This window comes from Aptenodytes patagonicus, chromosome 16 (genome assembly GCF_965638725.1).
Source record: "Aptenodytes patagonicus chromosome 16, bAptPat1.pri.cur, whole genome shotgun sequence".
NCBI classification, from domain to species: domain Eukaryota; kingdom Metazoa; phylum Chordata; class Aves; order Sphenisciformes; family Spheniscidae; genus Aptenodytes; species Aptenodytes patagonicus.
The window spans coordinates 5,180,883-5,198,291 of NC_134964.1; the positions used below are offsets into that span (position 1 = coordinate 5,180,883).

At 44.7% G+C, this 17,409-nt stretch overlaps 1 protein-coding gene across 10 annotated transcripts in view; it reads right to left on the reverse strand.

Moving 5' to 3' along the window:
* Nucleotides 1-1,753: 1,753 nt before the first annotated feature.
* ABCA5 (ATP binding cassette subfamily A member 5) overlaps nucleotides 1,754-17,409 on the reverse strand; it is a 35,651-nt gene continuing 19,995 nt past the window's right edge. For all 10 annotated transcript variants that reach the window (XM_076354031.1, XM_076354024.1, XM_076354033.1 and 7 more), the window contains 19 exons: nucleotides 16,816-16,949; nucleotides 15,738-15,875; nucleotides 14,944-15,057; nucleotides 14,409-14,579; nucleotides 13,343-13,456; nucleotides 12,948-13,085; nucleotides 12,373-12,447; nucleotides 11,153-11,244; nucleotides 10,501-10,627; nucleotides 10,288-10,405; nucleotides 10,091-10,182; nucleotides 9,758-9,933; nucleotides 9,186-9,261; nucleotides 9,007-9,101; nucleotides 7,901-8,020; nucleotides 7,358-7,507; nucleotides 6,283-6,362; nucleotides 5,979-6,034; nucleotides 1,754-5,289 (listed from right to left, as the gene is read on the reverse strand). In XM_076354031.1, coding sequence (XP_076210146.1) covers nucleotides 5,182-5,289; nucleotides 5,979-6,034; nucleotides 6,283-6,362; nucleotides 7,358-7,507; nucleotides 7,901-8,020; nucleotides 9,007-9,101; nucleotides 9,186-9,261; nucleotides 9,758-9,933; nucleotides 10,091-10,182; nucleotides 10,288-10,405; nucleotides 10,501-10,627; nucleotides 11,153-11,244; nucleotides 12,373-12,447; nucleotides 12,948-13,085; nucleotides 13,343-13,456; nucleotides 14,409-14,579; nucleotides 14,944-15,057; nucleotides 15,738-15,875; nucleotides 16,816-16,949 — 2,174 coding nt within the window. In that variant the 3' untranslated portion in view covers nucleotides 1,754-5,181. The remainder of the gene's footprint in view (nucleotides 5,290-5,978; nucleotides 6,035-6,282; nucleotides 6,363-7,357; nucleotides 7,508-7,900; nucleotides 8,021-9,006; nucleotides 9,102-9,185; nucleotides 9,262-9,757; nucleotides 9,934-10,090; nucleotides 10,183-10,287; nucleotides 10,406-10,500; nucleotides 10,628-11,152; nucleotides 11,245-12,372; nucleotides 12,448-12,947; nucleotides 13,086-13,342; nucleotides 13,457-14,408; nucleotides 14,580-14,943; nucleotides 15,058-15,737; nucleotides 15,876-16,815; nucleotides 16,950-17,409) is intronic.

Here is a 17,409-nt window from a genome sequence, read left to right on the forward strand (position 1 = left end):
TTTTTTTTTTAAATCAGTTTCCAATGGATCTGCACTCAAAACAGGGAGGTGAAGAAATCAGATAAGCCAGGAAACCCAAATGAGTTGGAAGGGCGTACAGCCACACGACAATTCAAACAGTTAAAGGAGTTTGGCTGTCCTGAATCTTCAGCAGCTTAAGGACTCTGCATCTGATTTGCAGAGCTGACTAAAACCACAAAAGCCGTCTGGTTGTTGCTTAACAAAAGGCCATAGCTCTTCTGCAGCTGCCCATTTACTCATTTTCAAGGAATGAGTTCATTTAGGAGAGGAGCAGAGCATTTTCCTGCATCACTTCCCATTGGGCAACAAGCGAGAAATGGGGAAGGCTACTCGTAACTGCAAAAAAGCACAGCCGAGATGCACTTCACTAAAAAAATACTGTTTCTGACACATACCCTGTGCCATACATAGTGTGCTGGCAGTACCTGGCGGAGCGTGGAGCCCTGGCGTGCCTGCACATTGTCTACAGAAAATGCATTTTAACATAAAAACGACACCTGCTCCGAGTGCTCCTTAGGGTTTCCCATCCTGTACACTGGGTGCTTCTCCTGGCTCTGCCACTGAAGTAGGACCCCAGTCCAAGGCAACCCTCTGGGGCTTCACTGAAAAGCAGCTAGAGAGCACGTAGCATCTCAAAATATCATTAATTAAACCCCCAAGCAGTTGCTCCACAGGATTTCTGAGGAGGAGACTCAGGACCAGCCTCGGATCAGCCCTTACCTCTACCAGGAGGAGGAGAGGGGCGAAGGACAGAGCCAGCATCCTCTGAGGGGGACACTTGAAGCAATGCATTTCAGGAAAAAGGAGAACTGAAAGCTCCAGGACACTCTTATCAAGGAGAAATTCAGCATGCTAAGTTAGGGACTTTCTGAAGATCTCTTAAAGGAAGCATTACAAGGGAATGGACTAATTTTACAGCTTTAAAAAGAAAAATAAATGGCATGCTGCCCTTAACACACCATTAAAGAAAAACTAGTATGAAAACCTGGGAATTTTCAACAAGTTCAGATTAAATTTCTTTGGGGTTATTTTCCTCCCCACTGAGGGGTCCGGGGAGACTGAGGCACAATCCCCTTTCATTTTGCTAGGTCCTTAGCCGACCCGCAGGGCTGGAGGTGGACCTCCTCCTCCTCCTCCTCAGCAGCGGGTCACACCGGGAGCTGGCAGTACCACGCGGCAGCCGAGGAGCAGGCAGCGTACTTCATCCCTGTAGACCGCGGTTTCGTGTTCCAGCTTCAGCCAAACCCCTCACCAGCAGCACCTTGCCTCCCCTTGCGCCGGAGCGAGCACCCATCCAGCCACCCAGCAAGTTCGTCCTGGGTACGGATCCAACCAGAAAAATGAATTATTTTTTTCAGTGGGGTTAATTTTCAAGCGGACGAACATGATTCATCCCTGCAGATGCACGACGCAGCGTGCCAGGAGCACTCAGCTGCCGTGGGGTCACTTCTAGCCCGAAGTTGGGCTGAACTAATCTGGCTGCAAAACGTGACACAACTGCGGGCGGTCGAATCCCAAGCGTTGCAATACTGCGATTCCCTGAATTCAATTAAAAATATGCAATTACTGCAGCCTGACACCCCCAGCCGCGCCAAGAGCCGGGGCCCCCCATGCTCTGCCCAAGCCCACTCACCTGCATGCCCCGGTGCGCTCCAGGGAACAGCAAAGGCTTTTGAAAACAGTCCCCCTAATTCTAGCACGGCAAAACACATGCATGAGAGCAACACAAGCATTTAACAATCCAATCCATCTTTATTTTGGTAGTACTTTCTGCCGGAAAAGGAAAAACCTTGACTTTGCTGTATTTGTAAAGTGGTAAAAGAAAAGACAGGTGTATAAAATAAACTGCAAATGATTCAAAGTGCCTGACGGCAACATCAGGAGGAGCGTTACAAACGTCTCACCTTTGGACCTGATACCTTCTGTTTCTGCTAACAGAGTACTGGATGTCAGCTTCGTAATAGACTTCACTCGCTATACAGAGATATTTTTAAATAAGGGCTTTTCTTGGTAATGTAAACAAAATCAGACACATTAAATTCCTCCATAGAAAAATACAACCTTATAACAACACCACAAAGTAAACGCATCTTCCAAGTTTTGGATATACTACCTACCTATTTCTCACAACCACCCTGCAAGGTAACTAAAACCATTATACCTGGGAACGGCGGCACAAACTGAATTGATTTGCCCCAAGTCCCACAGTCAGCCTGAATCCAGCTGCCTCGTTGCGGTTTTATCTCCTAGAGCACAAACTGGGTGTGCGTATTGTACGGCTGGGATTTGGCATGTCACTGATAACAGCTGAACAAAGGGACTTAAAACGGCAGGAATAAAACTCTCGCGTTTCCAGGGGATTCTCTGGTTTAATTTTGCGTGTGTTTTTCCTTATTCTGGCAATTACAGACATCATATGACACTTTGAAAGACTTCTGGTTACAATACATTATGATTACAGTGATGTTTTGGGGTGGCATCTTACGCCACACTGACAGAGGATGTCACCACGCCAAAAAGATCCCACCCTAATACGCAGTTAGCTTAACGAGCCAAATTCTTTGTATGGGTAGCTGCACAAATACAGTGCCACCATCAACTGGGTTACTCCAGGGTAAACAAGAACAGCATCAAGCTGAGCAAATCTAGATGCTAATGACAGTTTTCATACGATCCATTTGAAACATTAGAAAATAAGAAACTATTTGAAATAGGGTGACGTCATCCAGACAGTATCAAACGACTTTACAGACTATTAACTGATTGTAAGTCAAAGAATAAAATTAAGACATCAAGGCTAACAGGTCACAACTGTACTTTCATAAGTTCACGTGGAAAGAGCATGCTGTACATTGCTGGACAGATGTACAGATGACACTCAGCTGAAAAACCATTTACAAAAAGAGATGGAAGTAAGAAATGTGGGATTTGGAGAAAACACTCTTAGCTTGTATGTACAGATATGGGAAAACATCACGAGACAAAGTTCTGGGTCCCACCTTTGCTCCAAATAAAGGAAAATGCTCAGAGATACTGGCCAGCAGCAGGGATGCAGCTGGGAGCAACGGGCTGGGGGTTCCCAGGGGCTAAATAAAAGGCTGCCTGAACAAAAGAACTGAATTTGGGTCACTTTTGTTTTCTTACAGGGAAGCTTCAGCCCTGGAAAGATGGCTACTGGAGCTGCAGTTTAGAGGCTGGTGCTTTAATCCCGTTCTTTACCCGTTTCGTTTCTAGCACGGGAGATGAGGGCACAGTATGCAAGTATGCAAGTATGCGGGCATATATGCAAGTACCACGGCTCAGGGCTCATCAAAACGGGCAGATTCACGGTCTGCGCTCCTGAGGGGAAGGGACCTTCCCCTGGGGAAGCAAACGGGACGTCCAGGTGTTTCTGCAGTTCTTGGGCTCAAATTTGAACCACAAAACAAAATCTCTATGTTTATATGCGATCTACAGGTACAAAAGAGGAAGCAAAAGTTGTACGCAGAGAGTTCACATCGCCCCATAGTAGAGCAAGAAACTAATGAAAATAGATTTTGGCTCAATGTGATGATAAGCCATTATCGGACGTATTACATACATTATTGCCTGATAATTACAAACAGTAATTTTTTACACAACTCCACCTTAACCTATAGTTTTTTGTGTTTTCACAAGAAAAACAAAGGTCTTTTCTAACTTTAACGTGAAGATATATAAATTATATGACTTATTAAGCCAATGTTTCAATATAAATGCATCTTTCTATTTGTTCATTGCAGAACACAATGAACTGTTAGCAATCTTTAATCTCATCTTATAAAACTAAAAAAGTGATGATAGCTTTGTATAGAAAAAACAACAACAAAAAATTTTCAACGTACATCTGTCATATCTTAGGATACAGGATCACATATTCTGCTCTTTTTAGTGCTTCTATGCAAACCAAAGGCACCATTCCTACTGATGAGGTTGTGAATTTGGATATTTTTATTTTGGGTTTACGAAGGTGAATGAAAAATTGCCAGGCCAGGACAAAGCAAACGTTCCTGTGCTGAGCACACTACTGCACTACTTACTGCTATCACAACAAAGACGGATTAGGAAATACTGTTGCATGTACTTACGATTCACTGTCAAGAAAAATGAAAACATCTAAAAAGGACTGTCTGTAAAAACAGCTGACAGGATACACATCGTTACACCCAGCGAAAGAATTAGACTGTTTTTAATGAAGACGAGAAATACTCACACCTCTGCAAATCCCCTAACTACACAGTTATGCCTTTGTACTTTTACCAAGCGGGGGAAAAAAAAAGCATCCACTTCTGTACACCCCCTTTAACCCTACAGTGCATGCATTACAAACACCAGTGCCCCCCAGAATGGCAGCAGGACTTAGCCACATCTGCCAACTTGCAGTAGAAAGGAATATAAGTGTCAGTAAGTGCCATATTATATCTGTAAATGAACATTTTCACATTGGTTGGATACCAAGCTAAGCTCGCAGTGTAATTCAGGACCGTCTTTGCAGTGAATACAATTACTTTGGAGTGGTTTTTCCCCTCTCTTCTAAGCAGGTGCATCTTCTAAGCACAAGCAGGGACGGATCAGCCGGCGGGGGAGCAGGACCTTGCAGGGACACGTGTCTGCATGGCACCTGGTCGGGCAGGCAGCAACGCCCAACCAAGGGCACGGAGCACGACAAGACCCTGCGAACCAGCGAGCGGGTCCCGCGGGGCAGGATGCTCCAGCGGCAACTGGTTTTGCTCAAATGCACGATTTCCAGTACGGACAGCCCAACCTCAGGCAGCCAGCCCTGATGCCGGCGCAGCACGGCCAAGGGAGGAAGGCAGGCGGGTGCTCCTACACGAGCAACCGACACCAGGAGATGACCGACTGTCGTGGCAGCGTTTTCTCGCTCAACGCAAACCAGGAAACAGCGAGGGGAGAAGGAATTTCAGAACAGCCAGAATAACTTTGGGGATGCTCACCGCTTCCACTGCTATTGCGGCATTATTCCTAAGGCCAGGATGGCGGAACACACTCAGTGCTTCCAAATACGATTTTCCTTGTCCATCCCAGCTCCAATGTTTTCCATGCACACGCCCCAACGTGTGCGCAGAGGATCATCGTTCGCACAAAACACGAGCTGCCGAGCAGATCTGGACCGTGAGGAGTTCAGAAAACGACTCGGTCTTCCTGCGTCCTCTCCCACCACAGTGTGCTGTTCAGGGTGCCGAAGCTGCTGTCCTCCTCCTCCTGCTCTTTAGCAAGCTCCACAAAAACCTGAACGGACAGAAAGGATGTGGACATGCCATGCTCCTTGCAGGAACTTTCTCGATCACAAGTAGAATGCATGGTAAAAATCTCATGGATATGGAATGTATTGCTTCATCTGTGGGAAGTTTTTAGAATTTTGGGTTTTGTTCTCCTTTCCAATGAAAAGGAAGTTGAACCAAATACACGCTGAAGGACATTTATCGTCAGCAATAACTAATCCAGAATAAGCAATAATAAGCCTCAGCTTTACCCTCCTTTCAGAAATGAGCACCAATGCCCATCTTTTGAATAAATCAGAGTGGCATTTCCACTAATGTCACACATTTATTTTGCTCCAGTCACTGCAGTTCGTGTGTCTTATTTTAAAAAAGAAAGGAGAAAATGGGAATAAAGAGAGCAAGGGAACTGACAGTCCCAATTCACTTTGGAAAAGGGGACTTCACTTCCCCAAAAACGCCCGAACAGGCAACAGCAGAGTGGCCCCAGCTGCCTGAAAGCCGGGCACGGGGGACAACCTGCGTGCGCAGGGCTCATCAGCCCCTCCATCCACGACTCGCTCAGACTGGATGCACGACTCCTGTATGACAGGGGCGAAGTGAATCCCACCCCGGACGCCTGCGAAAACCCTGTCTAAAAACCTGCAACTCCTTCGCCTGGCAGGGTTTACTTCCGAAGTATCATTTGCTTTAACATACCTGTTCCAGTGTTGCCTGAGAAAAGCTGTACTCCTCGATGTTAAAGGCGTGTTTTACTGTTGAAAGAGTTAACGAGAGCGCGTATTTAGGGATACTGACACTGATACAAGTGGATTTAAAGCATTTTAAGCTGGTACAAGTGCTTCCTCTTGATTTCACAAGAAACAGAGTTGGGGACAGCAATAATAATAGAAAAAATAAATTGAATAAATTTGGAGCAGAAATGTGCTGTTGCATGGCAAAAGTGTCAGTTATGGGAGACAAAATGATTTCTGTATGTGATGTGTGGCAAACGCTTAATTACCTTCTTCCAGCTTGGAAAAAGAATGTGAAAGTGACTGTACATCTTCTTTAGGAATTTTATACGCCAAAATAGAAGCAAAACTGGAACAAAGAAACAAAGCAAATTTAGCTTCAGGCAAAATTACTCAAAGCAAAAATATTAATATCCAAGTGAATGGATTTAAATTCATTTTCTGAAGGTTACTCCGGGCATTTTCACTAGTCATCATCATACAAGACAACAGGAACAATGTAGTTCCAGGAGACCAGCTGGTTTATAATCCGTCTCAGAGATCCAGGTCCAGGTGCATCAGTGGAGACCCACCTGAGACTGCTCTATGATTTATATGCTCTTCAGATTCAACCATTTGTATTCTGCCTATAAACTCATGAAAGAAAAATCGCTGCCCGGGATTCCCAAAGTTATGAGGTTTGCCTTTCAAATCAACTCAGAAGGAGGTCACAGGATCTCTCGGGACTTTGCATCATCCAGAAGTTCCTGCAAACCAGACTCCAGAACAGGGAGCTGCTCTACCCCACACATTTGCTTCTGAAAAATAAACTCTCCTCCAAATCTCCCGCATTCAGGACTGCTCCTTTCACGATGCCTGCAGTGCCCATTTTGGAGAGTCTCATCAGCGGTCACCAAGCCAGACCCTCGAGTTCATACCACAGAAATTCAAAGCTGCTGGGGGAAAACCAACCAACCCACCCCCAAACTTTAAGGAACCCGCAGAAAACGTTCAAGCATTTCTAGATAAGGGCCAGTGACTCAGTGAGTCAGATTTTACCCCGTTTCCCTGGGGGGGGGGGGGGGGGGGGCCAACCGAAGAGGAAGCCTCCAAGCAACAGCCATGCAGAAACCGAGTTTTGCTTCCTCCGTGCCGAACATCTGCACGCGGGGCTGACAGCCACCGCCCTGGCGGCTTTTGCTGGCCTGCAAAACGCTTCCTCTTTTTTTAATTTTCAATCTATGTGTAAATATTTCTTGTAAATTTTAGTATCATGGCATTCCTTACTCAGTGCCAAGGAGCTGCTGAGAAATCAGGGGCTTTTGTATGAATATCAATGTTTTCTGCGTATTTGTTGACATTTACCTTTCCTGACGATTTGCGTTTGGGAAGATGTGCAAAATCTGGCTCTGCAGATACTCCACCTGCTGTACATCTGCTGTTTCTTTTAACTTCATTTCCAAGAAGTATCCTCTGCCAAACTTGCTCTTCAGGTGTTGGACAGTACCTATACATCTACCAATTGCAGAGAGAAAATAAGAGTAGAAGATTTGATTGCTTCTTTCAGCGTCATTGACTTATGGTAAACCTCTTGCAGGGAGCTCTGCGCCCCTTCCGAGGCGGAGCCGATGGCTCTGGCATCGCACTGAACGAACGTCCCCGACGGGTCCATGTAAAACAGCTGGGGTCCCTTCTCATCAACTCCTCCGAAAAGCAGCGTGATACACCACACTCAAAAAGCAGCCTAACTTCTAACAGACCCTTTTAGCAGTTTAAGTTTAATTTTGCTCCAAGTTTAAGGTGAAAAAAAATTGTCTACCTATATTTTCAAAGAAATATATTCTCGTTGACAGCTGTCCTATCCTCCCTGCCACAACACCCGCCCGCAGGGGAGGGCTCCGGTGGTACCTGAGCTGCCCAGACACCAGGATGGCCACGCGGTCACAGACAGCATCCGCCTCTTCCATGTAGTGAGTGGTCAGGATAGCTGCTCTCTCCTTATTCTTAAACGCTGCTCGAATTGCCCGCCTACAAAACATAACCAAAAAAATCCCTGAATAAAACATTTAAAACATTTGGCACATAACAGTAAATCCTGGGTTAGTAGGACGAGGACTCTGATGGTCAAACACAAACCCTTTATTTTATGGACCAGTTGTCCTGGTTTCGGCAGGGATAGAGTTAATTCCCTTCCTAGTAGCTGGTGCAGTGCTGTGTTTTGCATTTAGGATGAGAACAATGTTGATAACGCACCGATGGTTTAGTTGTTGCTAGGTAATGCTTACACTAGCCAAGGACTTTTCAGCTTCCCATGCTCTACCGACTGAGCAGGCTGGAGGTGCACAAGGAGCTGGGAGGGGGCACAGCCAGGACAGCTGACCCCAACTGGCCAGAGGGACATTCCATACCATGGGACGTCATGCTCAGTATATAAAGCTGGGGGGACGTTTGGAGCGATGGCGTTTGTCTTCCCAAGTCACCGTTAGGCGTGATGGAGCCCTGCTTTCCTGGAGATGGCTGAACACCTGCCTGCCGATGGGAAGTAGTGAATGAATTCCTTGTCTTGCTTTGCGTGCGTGTGTGGCCTTTGCTTTACCTGTTAAACTGTCTTTATCTCAACCCACGAGTTTTTCTCACTTTTACCCTTCCGATTCTCTCCCCCATCCCACCGGGGGGGAGCGAGCGAGCAGCTGCGTGGTGCTTAGTTGCCGACTGAGATTAAACCACGACACCAATACTACTCCCACAGCAACAATTAACATCTGATTTTTTCACAAAGATGACTCAAATCTCATACTCCTTACATTATTTTAAAGATTTCTTTTGACTTTCAAGCTTTTAATCTCCCAGCTGTTCTGGGAGAGGACGCAGATGAAGTGCACCTGGCACTAAGGCAGTGTTGATTCCCTGTCTATGGCTCTCCCTAGTGTTAACAGGGATAATGCACACATAAAATCGGGCAGATTCCCAAAGAGAAACGAGCCTGTGGCGAACATAGCCCTGGCGGCACTCACCACATGTGCTGCTTGGCTTTTGGATCCATTCCGGTCGACGGTTCATCCAAGAGCGTGACCCGTGGGTTGCCCAGCATACTCAGGGCAAAGCACAGCTGGGAGGAAGGCAAAGGGAAAGGGTAAGGACACAACGGCTGCTGGAGACACGCAACACGGCAGCTCGAAAAGCTCCCCCATACCTTGCGTTTCAGCCCTACGCCCAGCTTCTTCGTTGTCTTCTGCAGGTGGTCTTTTAAATCCAGGGCGTTTGCGATGCTGTGGAAGGGGGAGGACCACGTGTGAAGAGCTGAGAGGGTGATGGTTTGGCCTTCCCCTCATCACATAGTATGCAGTCTCATCTGAAGAGCTCAGTTACAAATATTTGTATATATAGTATAAAAAAAAGCAGAGCAGTAACCAGAATGGGATCTGGGCGCTCCCATGCAAAACCACCTGCCCCGTGTCCTGGAGGAGCCCAGGGTGACAACCTAGAAACTGCTCCAAGCCCTGGCCTCCCCATCCTCACAGCCTCTGCAAAGGTCGCTGTTAGCACTTCGTAACTTTTAAAAAAAAATTTAAAAAATACAAATACCAGTTGAATTCTGTGTGACTGTATCTGTATCTCCTAACCTACAAATTCACACTTGCCGAATTTGCTGAAAAGATCCAATCAAACTTCAATGAAAAAAAGACTGCATTAGGAAAAGTGAAAAGAAAAAACGCTAAGAAAAATACAGCTAAACCTTAAACATTTATATAATAAACTACTTACCGTTTTATGACTTCCTTAACATCAGACTGGCTCATTCCTTTGATAGCACCATAAATTTCAAAGTGTTCCTGCAATGTAATATCTGGCCAAAGCGGATTCGTTTGAGGACAGTACCCCACAAATTTCACCGAGTCATCTTCGTTGTTCAGGCCAAAAGAATAATCTCCCATCAGAACCTGCGAGGAAAATGTACAGACCGTACTCAATAATATTATAAGTTTCAGAACTGTTTTTGTAAAGTTTTAGCAAAAAACACTTGGGAATGCTTGCAATAACAATAAAAAAAATTAAATATAGATTCATTTTCTATTTAGTTTGTAGCATGTAACGTACTTGCCCACTGGTTGGCTCAATCTCTCCAACGAGCATATTAATTAACGTGCTTTTTCCAGCTCCATTGGGTCCTAACAAACCCAGTATTTCTCCTAAAGAAAGGATGACACAAAACATTGCCCATGAGGTCAGATAAATGGATTCAAGAGTTGTTTTTGTAAATAAAACAGCTCAACAGCAAGTAGTTGAACTCCAACCTTTTTTTAAGCAGAGAGAAACATGTTTCGTTGCCACTTTCTTTATTTTTCTCCCCAGAAGAAATTCCTTTCTTTCATCAAACTCTTTGTGCAAGCTGCTGACCAGGATTGCTGGCATCTAGTAGAGAAGAGAGAAGTGGCTGCAGATCCCAGCAGCTCTGGGAAACATCTGAATTTGGGTTTTGGGTAGTGCTCATGGGCGCACGGCTTTACCTCCTCGCTTTTGGGGCTGCTCAGTATTTCTTGGACTCGCAGCCTCTCCGCCTTCACGTCTTCATCTTCATTCTCATCATGCGGGACGTCTGGGAACTTCCACGTTTTGGCTTTCGTAAAATATTTTCTAAGGGGAAGAAAACAAGATGATGCCTCTGCTCGGCATTCAGTTGAGATTTGCTCGCTGCTTTGATGCAGAAAGCCGTTTGTGTTTGCCGAACCCAAGAGTAACACATTTAAGCAGCACATCTGAGAAGCCCCAAAAGCGCCGAAAGAGCTGTCAATGATTGCAACTACGTCATCTTATGCTGAGCTCTTTATTGGGGTACGGCATCTCTAGCCATGCAATGGGAAAGGAAGTTCCCCTGTTTTTATATAGGGGACGTCCTTACAAAATTCCTGATTTTGCGCTGACATAACTTAAAAGGAAGTGAAAAACCTATTTCTGCACTTTATTGACTGAATTTCAGACAACTAAAGTTAGGAAAACAAATTCTTTAGACACTTGAGATGGGATATAACCACAGGTATTTTATTTTCCGCAATATCCCCCATAGCTATACACTGCATACTCCAGTTTAATTACCAGAATTGTTTTTAAAAACGGCTTCTTTGGACTATTACTTTTTACAAGTCTATTCAACAGACACACCTGAAAAACGGATCCTCTCTAACTGACCTCCCTCCATTCTTCAGCTCAAAACATCGCAGTAGAAAGAGCCACACGACACACTGCAAATAGGGCTAAAACAGACAAATACAGTTCTGGTTACTCGGAGCGCTGCCAGCCCTCCAAGGCTGGTGATCCTACAGGTGACCCCATCGGTGATCCCACCAGCGCAATGAGTGACGAGAAGCACCAGCTCTTCACCACCGCAGAAGCGCTGATGTTTCCGACAAGATGAAATATATCATTAGGTGCCGCTCAGTGGGTTGACACTGAGGACACACAACCAGAGTCTGCTTAGATTTAATGGCAATTATTTGGTTTTCGGAGAGAGAAGGGACTGTCCCCTGCTCTGGAGTTCTTGCTTCATCAGCACAGACTCCCATAATAATCAGGATTAATATCGGCACCGTTAGTAAGACTATTGAAGCAGCAGATGTCGAGCTGGCAGGCACAGCAGCTTTTACTGATACTGTTTGCGCTGCAACAGGTTGCAAAGCTGCAGGCTCCAGTGATGCTGAACATTAGATCCAACCTTTATTAACAAAGATGCCTGAACAGAAGGGGCCTCTGTCCTGGTTTCAGCAGGGATAGAGTTAATTTTCTTCCTAGTAGCTGGTGCAGTGCTGTGTTTTGGATTTAGCATGAGAATAATGTTGATAACACACCGATGTTTTAGCTGTTGCTAAGTAGTGCTTGCACTAGTCAAGGACTTTTCAGCTTCCCGTGCTCTGCCAAGTGCACGAGAAGCTGGGAGGGGGCACAGCCAGGGCAGCTGACCCAAAGTGGCCAAAGGGCTATTCCATACCATACGACATCATGCTCAGTATAGAAACTCGGGGGAGTTAGCCGGGGGGCAGCGATCGCTGCTCAGGGATGGGCTGGGCATCGGTCAGTGAGTGGTGAGCAATTGCATTGTGCATCACTTGTTTTGTATATTCTTTTATTATTATTATCATTATTATTATTTTCTCTTCCTTTGCTGTCCTATTAAACTGTCTTTATCTCAACCCACAGGTTCTACTTCTTTCCCCCCCGATTCTCTCCCCCATCCCACTGCCGGGGGGAGAGGGTGAGCAAGCAGCTGTGTGGTACTTAGTTGCCGGCTGGGGTTAAACCACGACAGCTTCCCAGCAGGAGTTAGCAATTCTCTACTGCAAATATGGCAAATATTTGCAGTATGGCAAATATGCAAATATGCTTACAGCTATAACTGCTACCAGGAGCCGGTCCCACGGGTCGTAGTATCCTCTGTCCTTTCGCTTGCCTTTCCATGAGACCTGACAAAGCAAAATAATACATTCAGGTAAACAATCACCTACCAGAGACTGGATATTCTACATCGCACTTTAACCTCAAATCAGCCGTTTAAGTTACGTTGCTCAAGCCGTTTCTGAACTCTGCAGAGACCCTGCTTGCATGAGTCTGACGCTAATAAACTTCCACCAAAGTCCCTGGGGCTTCTCCCGATTTAAAGCCACTGACTCCCAACTAACCCATCTCCCGTCACTGGGTTTGCCCAGTCCACAGGCTGAGAAACACATGGTTTTCCTTTAGATATTTAATGGAAGACTTGTTTCTTTCCTCATTTTAAAACTGCAACACTTTGCTTACAGGAAAAAGGTGACTTCACCAGCAGTTGCTATTCTTCACGTGTTAAATGGCTATGGACGACATCACACCACTAGGCAGCTAACTGCTGTCTTCTTATCATTAAAGACACCCACACAACCCCAGCTGTCTACGAATGCTCTGGAGAGGATCTCCTGTGCCCCCTTACCTTTATAAAACAAATCAGACAGCCAATAAGGGGATAAATAGGAATGAAGATGGAGCAGAGATAATGCAGGACGGTGGTTACCAGGTAATAGTCCAGAAAAAAGGCCACTTCAGTGACAACTGTACAGAGCAAGGCTGTCTGTACAAAAGAAAAGGAAAAAAAAAAGTCCATTTTCCTGCGTAGAGAGTCTGAACTAAGTAAGTTATCTAATTTCAGGCATATTTTTTAAAGCTTTTATCATTTAGGATATGGCAGTAATACAGAGACATTGGTAAATGTTTCAAATTTCTTGTGCATTAAGGACACACAGTTAAATAAAATAACTGGGAAGCCTTTTATGGCTTTGGAGATAACCGATCTTCCTAGCTAACCGAACTCAAGGCAAAGTTACTCACCACTGAAAATATAAATGACCAAAATTCTTTCGTATTCTGGACTTTCTTAAACGTGAAGGAGACCACGTAAGTGAAGAGCACAACGGATGGGACATAACCGATCAGGCAAAAAATCTGCAAAGATAGGAAAGGTTTCTCAGGAAATGTACAGCAAGAACCCAGGGGTGAATTTTTTGTGTAAGTATCAACTGGAATTACTTTAGTGTGCTACATAACTCTGGATTCATCTTTGTCACTTAATTTGATATATTTTGCCACCTTGGGAAATACAGCATATACTATTAAAGACACAAATAGAAGAGTACATGGATAGGCAGGAACCTCACTCCCTCAGTCTCCTTTAAACTATTTCCCGTTTTTTTTATAACACAGGCTCCCATAAATGTTGACCTGAAGATTTTGGCAAATATTAGGAATTCAACCCTTCAGCCTTAGCATTTTCGGAGAAATTAAAACAAGGGTAGATGCACTGGTAGAAAAAATAGTCCTGCAGCGCAACGGTCACATCCCAAACCTGATTAACTCAGAGCTTCTGGGAGAGCAGCTAGGAAAGCCCGATTCTTCTCAATTACAGCCAATATCTCAGGGAAGCCCACTCTGAATATAAAAGACATGAAGACTTGCAGTCTCTTCAGTTTAATCGTATGCTGCAATTCATCGCAGGGCTGGTCTGTGTTCAAAGTCGCTGTAACCTTGCCATCAGCAACGCGCCGATGCAAATGGAGCAATTATCAATCGACAGCAAAGAGCACAAAGCAGACCGAGCAGGCAGGACAAAAAAGGATGGAGCGTCTCCTTGGAAGATCCTGGTATTTTAAAGCTCCATTTTATTCCAGTTCTGAAAGAAACTCCAAAATTTGAGGTTTTTCCCCACAAAAAGTAGCACTCTTTTGCCTTTGGTGCAGCCTAACTGGTGCCTCTGCGCCAGCAGCCTTAATTAGGCATTTTCCCTGTATATCGGTTGGACAAGGTCTGCTGAACCATCTAATAAAAATAAACACTTGTGGAAAGTAACATAACCATGCTCTCACATCCCCACGTGTGCTCCGGTCCCCACCGCACTCACCACAGCAAGGAACTTGCCAACGTAGAAATAAACGCCGTAGTGAAAGGCGAAGAGGCTGCCTATCATCAGGACAAGGATGGAGAAAAACAGCGGGAGGTCAACGATGGCTTGCCCCATCCAGTAAGCGGAGGGATAAAGCCCCGCTATCTTCAGCTGCGTGTATGCTTTGATCTGCAACAGGAAAAGAAAACGCAATGTTAATTAAACGTTAATTAAAATTAACACTGTATTAATCTGCCCCGGTGTGTGAGCAGGATCTTGTTTTTCCCTCTAATACACTGCTTTTACACTGACGTGGCATCAGTGCGTTACCCAGTTACTGCTGATTTTAGCTGCCAAAGAAGCAAAAAGCATTTCCACAGAAAGCAAAAGGGCTTTTCCCAAATCTGCTCTACCCCAGGCAGCAAACAGCAGTCACATCCATGCCGCCTCTCATGGCAAAAGATGCTATTTAAAACACTTCTTAAGATTTCCCTCAAAATCCCAAAGTTTTTAAGTTCTTCTGCAGTCTGTGAATCTACATCTGGAAGTTTACCTTATGGTTTTCTGCATTGTCCATGGCAAAATAGGGTGGCATTCCAGTAATAATGATCCCCAGTAACACAGCTTCAAAATAGATCTCCAGTCTGAAAATTGTGTCTGGAAGGTTCTGAAATATAAATCAGATTTCTTCAAGTACCAGAACGTGTGTGACCAAAAAAAATGCATTTACAGTTGGAACATGACCGTAAATGCTAAAACATGTATTCTGTGTATCTCAAGATCATCTGAGCTGCAGCATGAGGAAAAACACCTATGGAAGCTTCTGGAGTATTTATAAGTGTGTCTAATAAACTCCCAGAGCGTTTATCTCCTGCAGCAGGTCCTCTCCTCTCCTAAAGGCCACCCCAGCGCTGCACAGGAGGCAGCGGACCTCCAGCATCCCCACGTTCAGCCTCCGAGAACTGCAGGTAACCTGTAACAAACCCGTAACAAATTCCCAACAGGACATCCTCTTTCCAAGAGCCTTTTCCCTCCACTTCCACAAGCTGCAGAACAAAATCCTGGCACCTTTCAAGTCTTCTTCAGTTCTGCAGAGGTCCGTTCTGCAGAGGTCTGTACCACCAAGGACTTACTCCATGGGCTTTGGCTGCTGGGGCCCAATCCTTCCCGACGGTGCCGTGCAGAGCATAGCCCTTGGTACCGCAGACAGTCCCAACCGGCTTCTCCCTTCATTTACGGCGTGTTTTTACACTCCCCCTCTCACCCCAGGGATGCTTTGCCACCCGCCGTGTGTTTAAGGGTGATTTTTGCCGTGCAGCCCCTGCTGCAGCCACGGGTGCTGCTCACCTGAACGAAGGGGTTGCTCCAGATTTGAATGTTCTCCGTCACATTTAAATTGCGCAGAAGTAGATTGCTGACAATATTCATCAAAACTGGCAGGGAATGCACCATGGTGTTGTTGAATATGACCGTGAAAACATAGCTCTGGAAAGGAAAGTGTTTCCTATATTAATTCTTCTGCACGAAGGGTAATATCCTGAGAGGGCTCTCCTATGGGCTTAATTAAACCTGAACATTGGGAAAATTCTTTGCGTAATAGAGTATGCTTTGCAGGAAGCTCTGGGCTGCTCAAGGTGGTTATAACACGTAACCTAATTCAGGAAAACAATGCTTATAGTGAACAAGTTATTTGGAATAAATTCCCAGAACATTTTATGCAACTGTGACACTATGACAAATGATGCTCCGGACAATTAGAGTCTGAAAAACAACACACACAATGACCTGCACTCATACGTTCTTGCTGATGCATTTAAAAACCAGACAGGCAAAAATTTACATTAGCTAAGGGCTGCACTGTCACACTAATATTAACAGTTTGCAGTGAATAAAAATGGGAACAAGAGACAGAGCTGGCATATTGCAAAGCAGTTCCTTTGTTGGACATTAAATACAACCCCCATGTTCAAATCTTTCTGATACTCCTTCAGTGACCATACTGAAATGAATGCCTACAATCCAAGAAACTCGTATTTCTTTACACATGAGCGCACCATGGAATTATACTTCTGTCAAATTGTATAATTCAGCCAGTGTAAGTAAAAAAAAAAATAAATTCCTATGCCAGGTCTCTTGTGAAGCAAAATATTTCTCTTGGCTTTTCATATCCTTGTGGGGAAGAAAGGGGAATGGAAGTTTTATTAGCCTACCATAATTATCATTATGGAAGAACGTTTATTTTGATAATATTTCCATTCTGTTAATACAAGTCCTCTTTGTAGGCCTCTTGCATAAGCAATATTATATGATTATTTGATTGTATGACTCAATACATGCCTTTCAGGCAAGAGTGCAAGAAAACCAGCCCCCAACCAGCCGCTTGTCTGCTCTTTGGGATACGACCGAGCCGGTCTGTCCATCTTACCTGTCTGGATTCAAGGTCAAACACATTTAAAGCTGCGCTGTGAGGTGCAGCTGAGACATAATCACTGTCATTGAACATCTCCAAGAGTATGTTCATGCTCCCAAGAGAGCGGACAATGTCATCAATATCCGATTCTGGTGTAAGACAGAGAAAACAACGTGATTACTCATCACCATCTTGGAGTATTTTACACAAAATTATTGATGCGTTTTCTCACTGATATAACCCTATGATGAAAGATCACTGTTTCCTTACACGTGACCACCAAAAAGAGTCCTCTGCTATTTTGAACACCACAAATGTTTTTATTTCGGCTTCCCACTCAATAGCCTCCAAAGCATTCAAGAAAATTTTTTGGTTATATTCTCCAATTAATTTGTGCAAGTCAAATGCAGCAGTGAGGAAGCAGAAGTGCCAACGAGCATTTTCAGGATACTCAAAGTTTCAGCTGAACAGAGAATTAGCTAAGAGAGCAGGACACCCGTGGCACTTTGATACAGTGTCCAGAGAAATTAAGTTGTATTAAGCACAAATTCCCGATAGCTCAAACAGACGCTTGTTTCTATTGCCCAGATCGCTGCTATGCACTTTTAA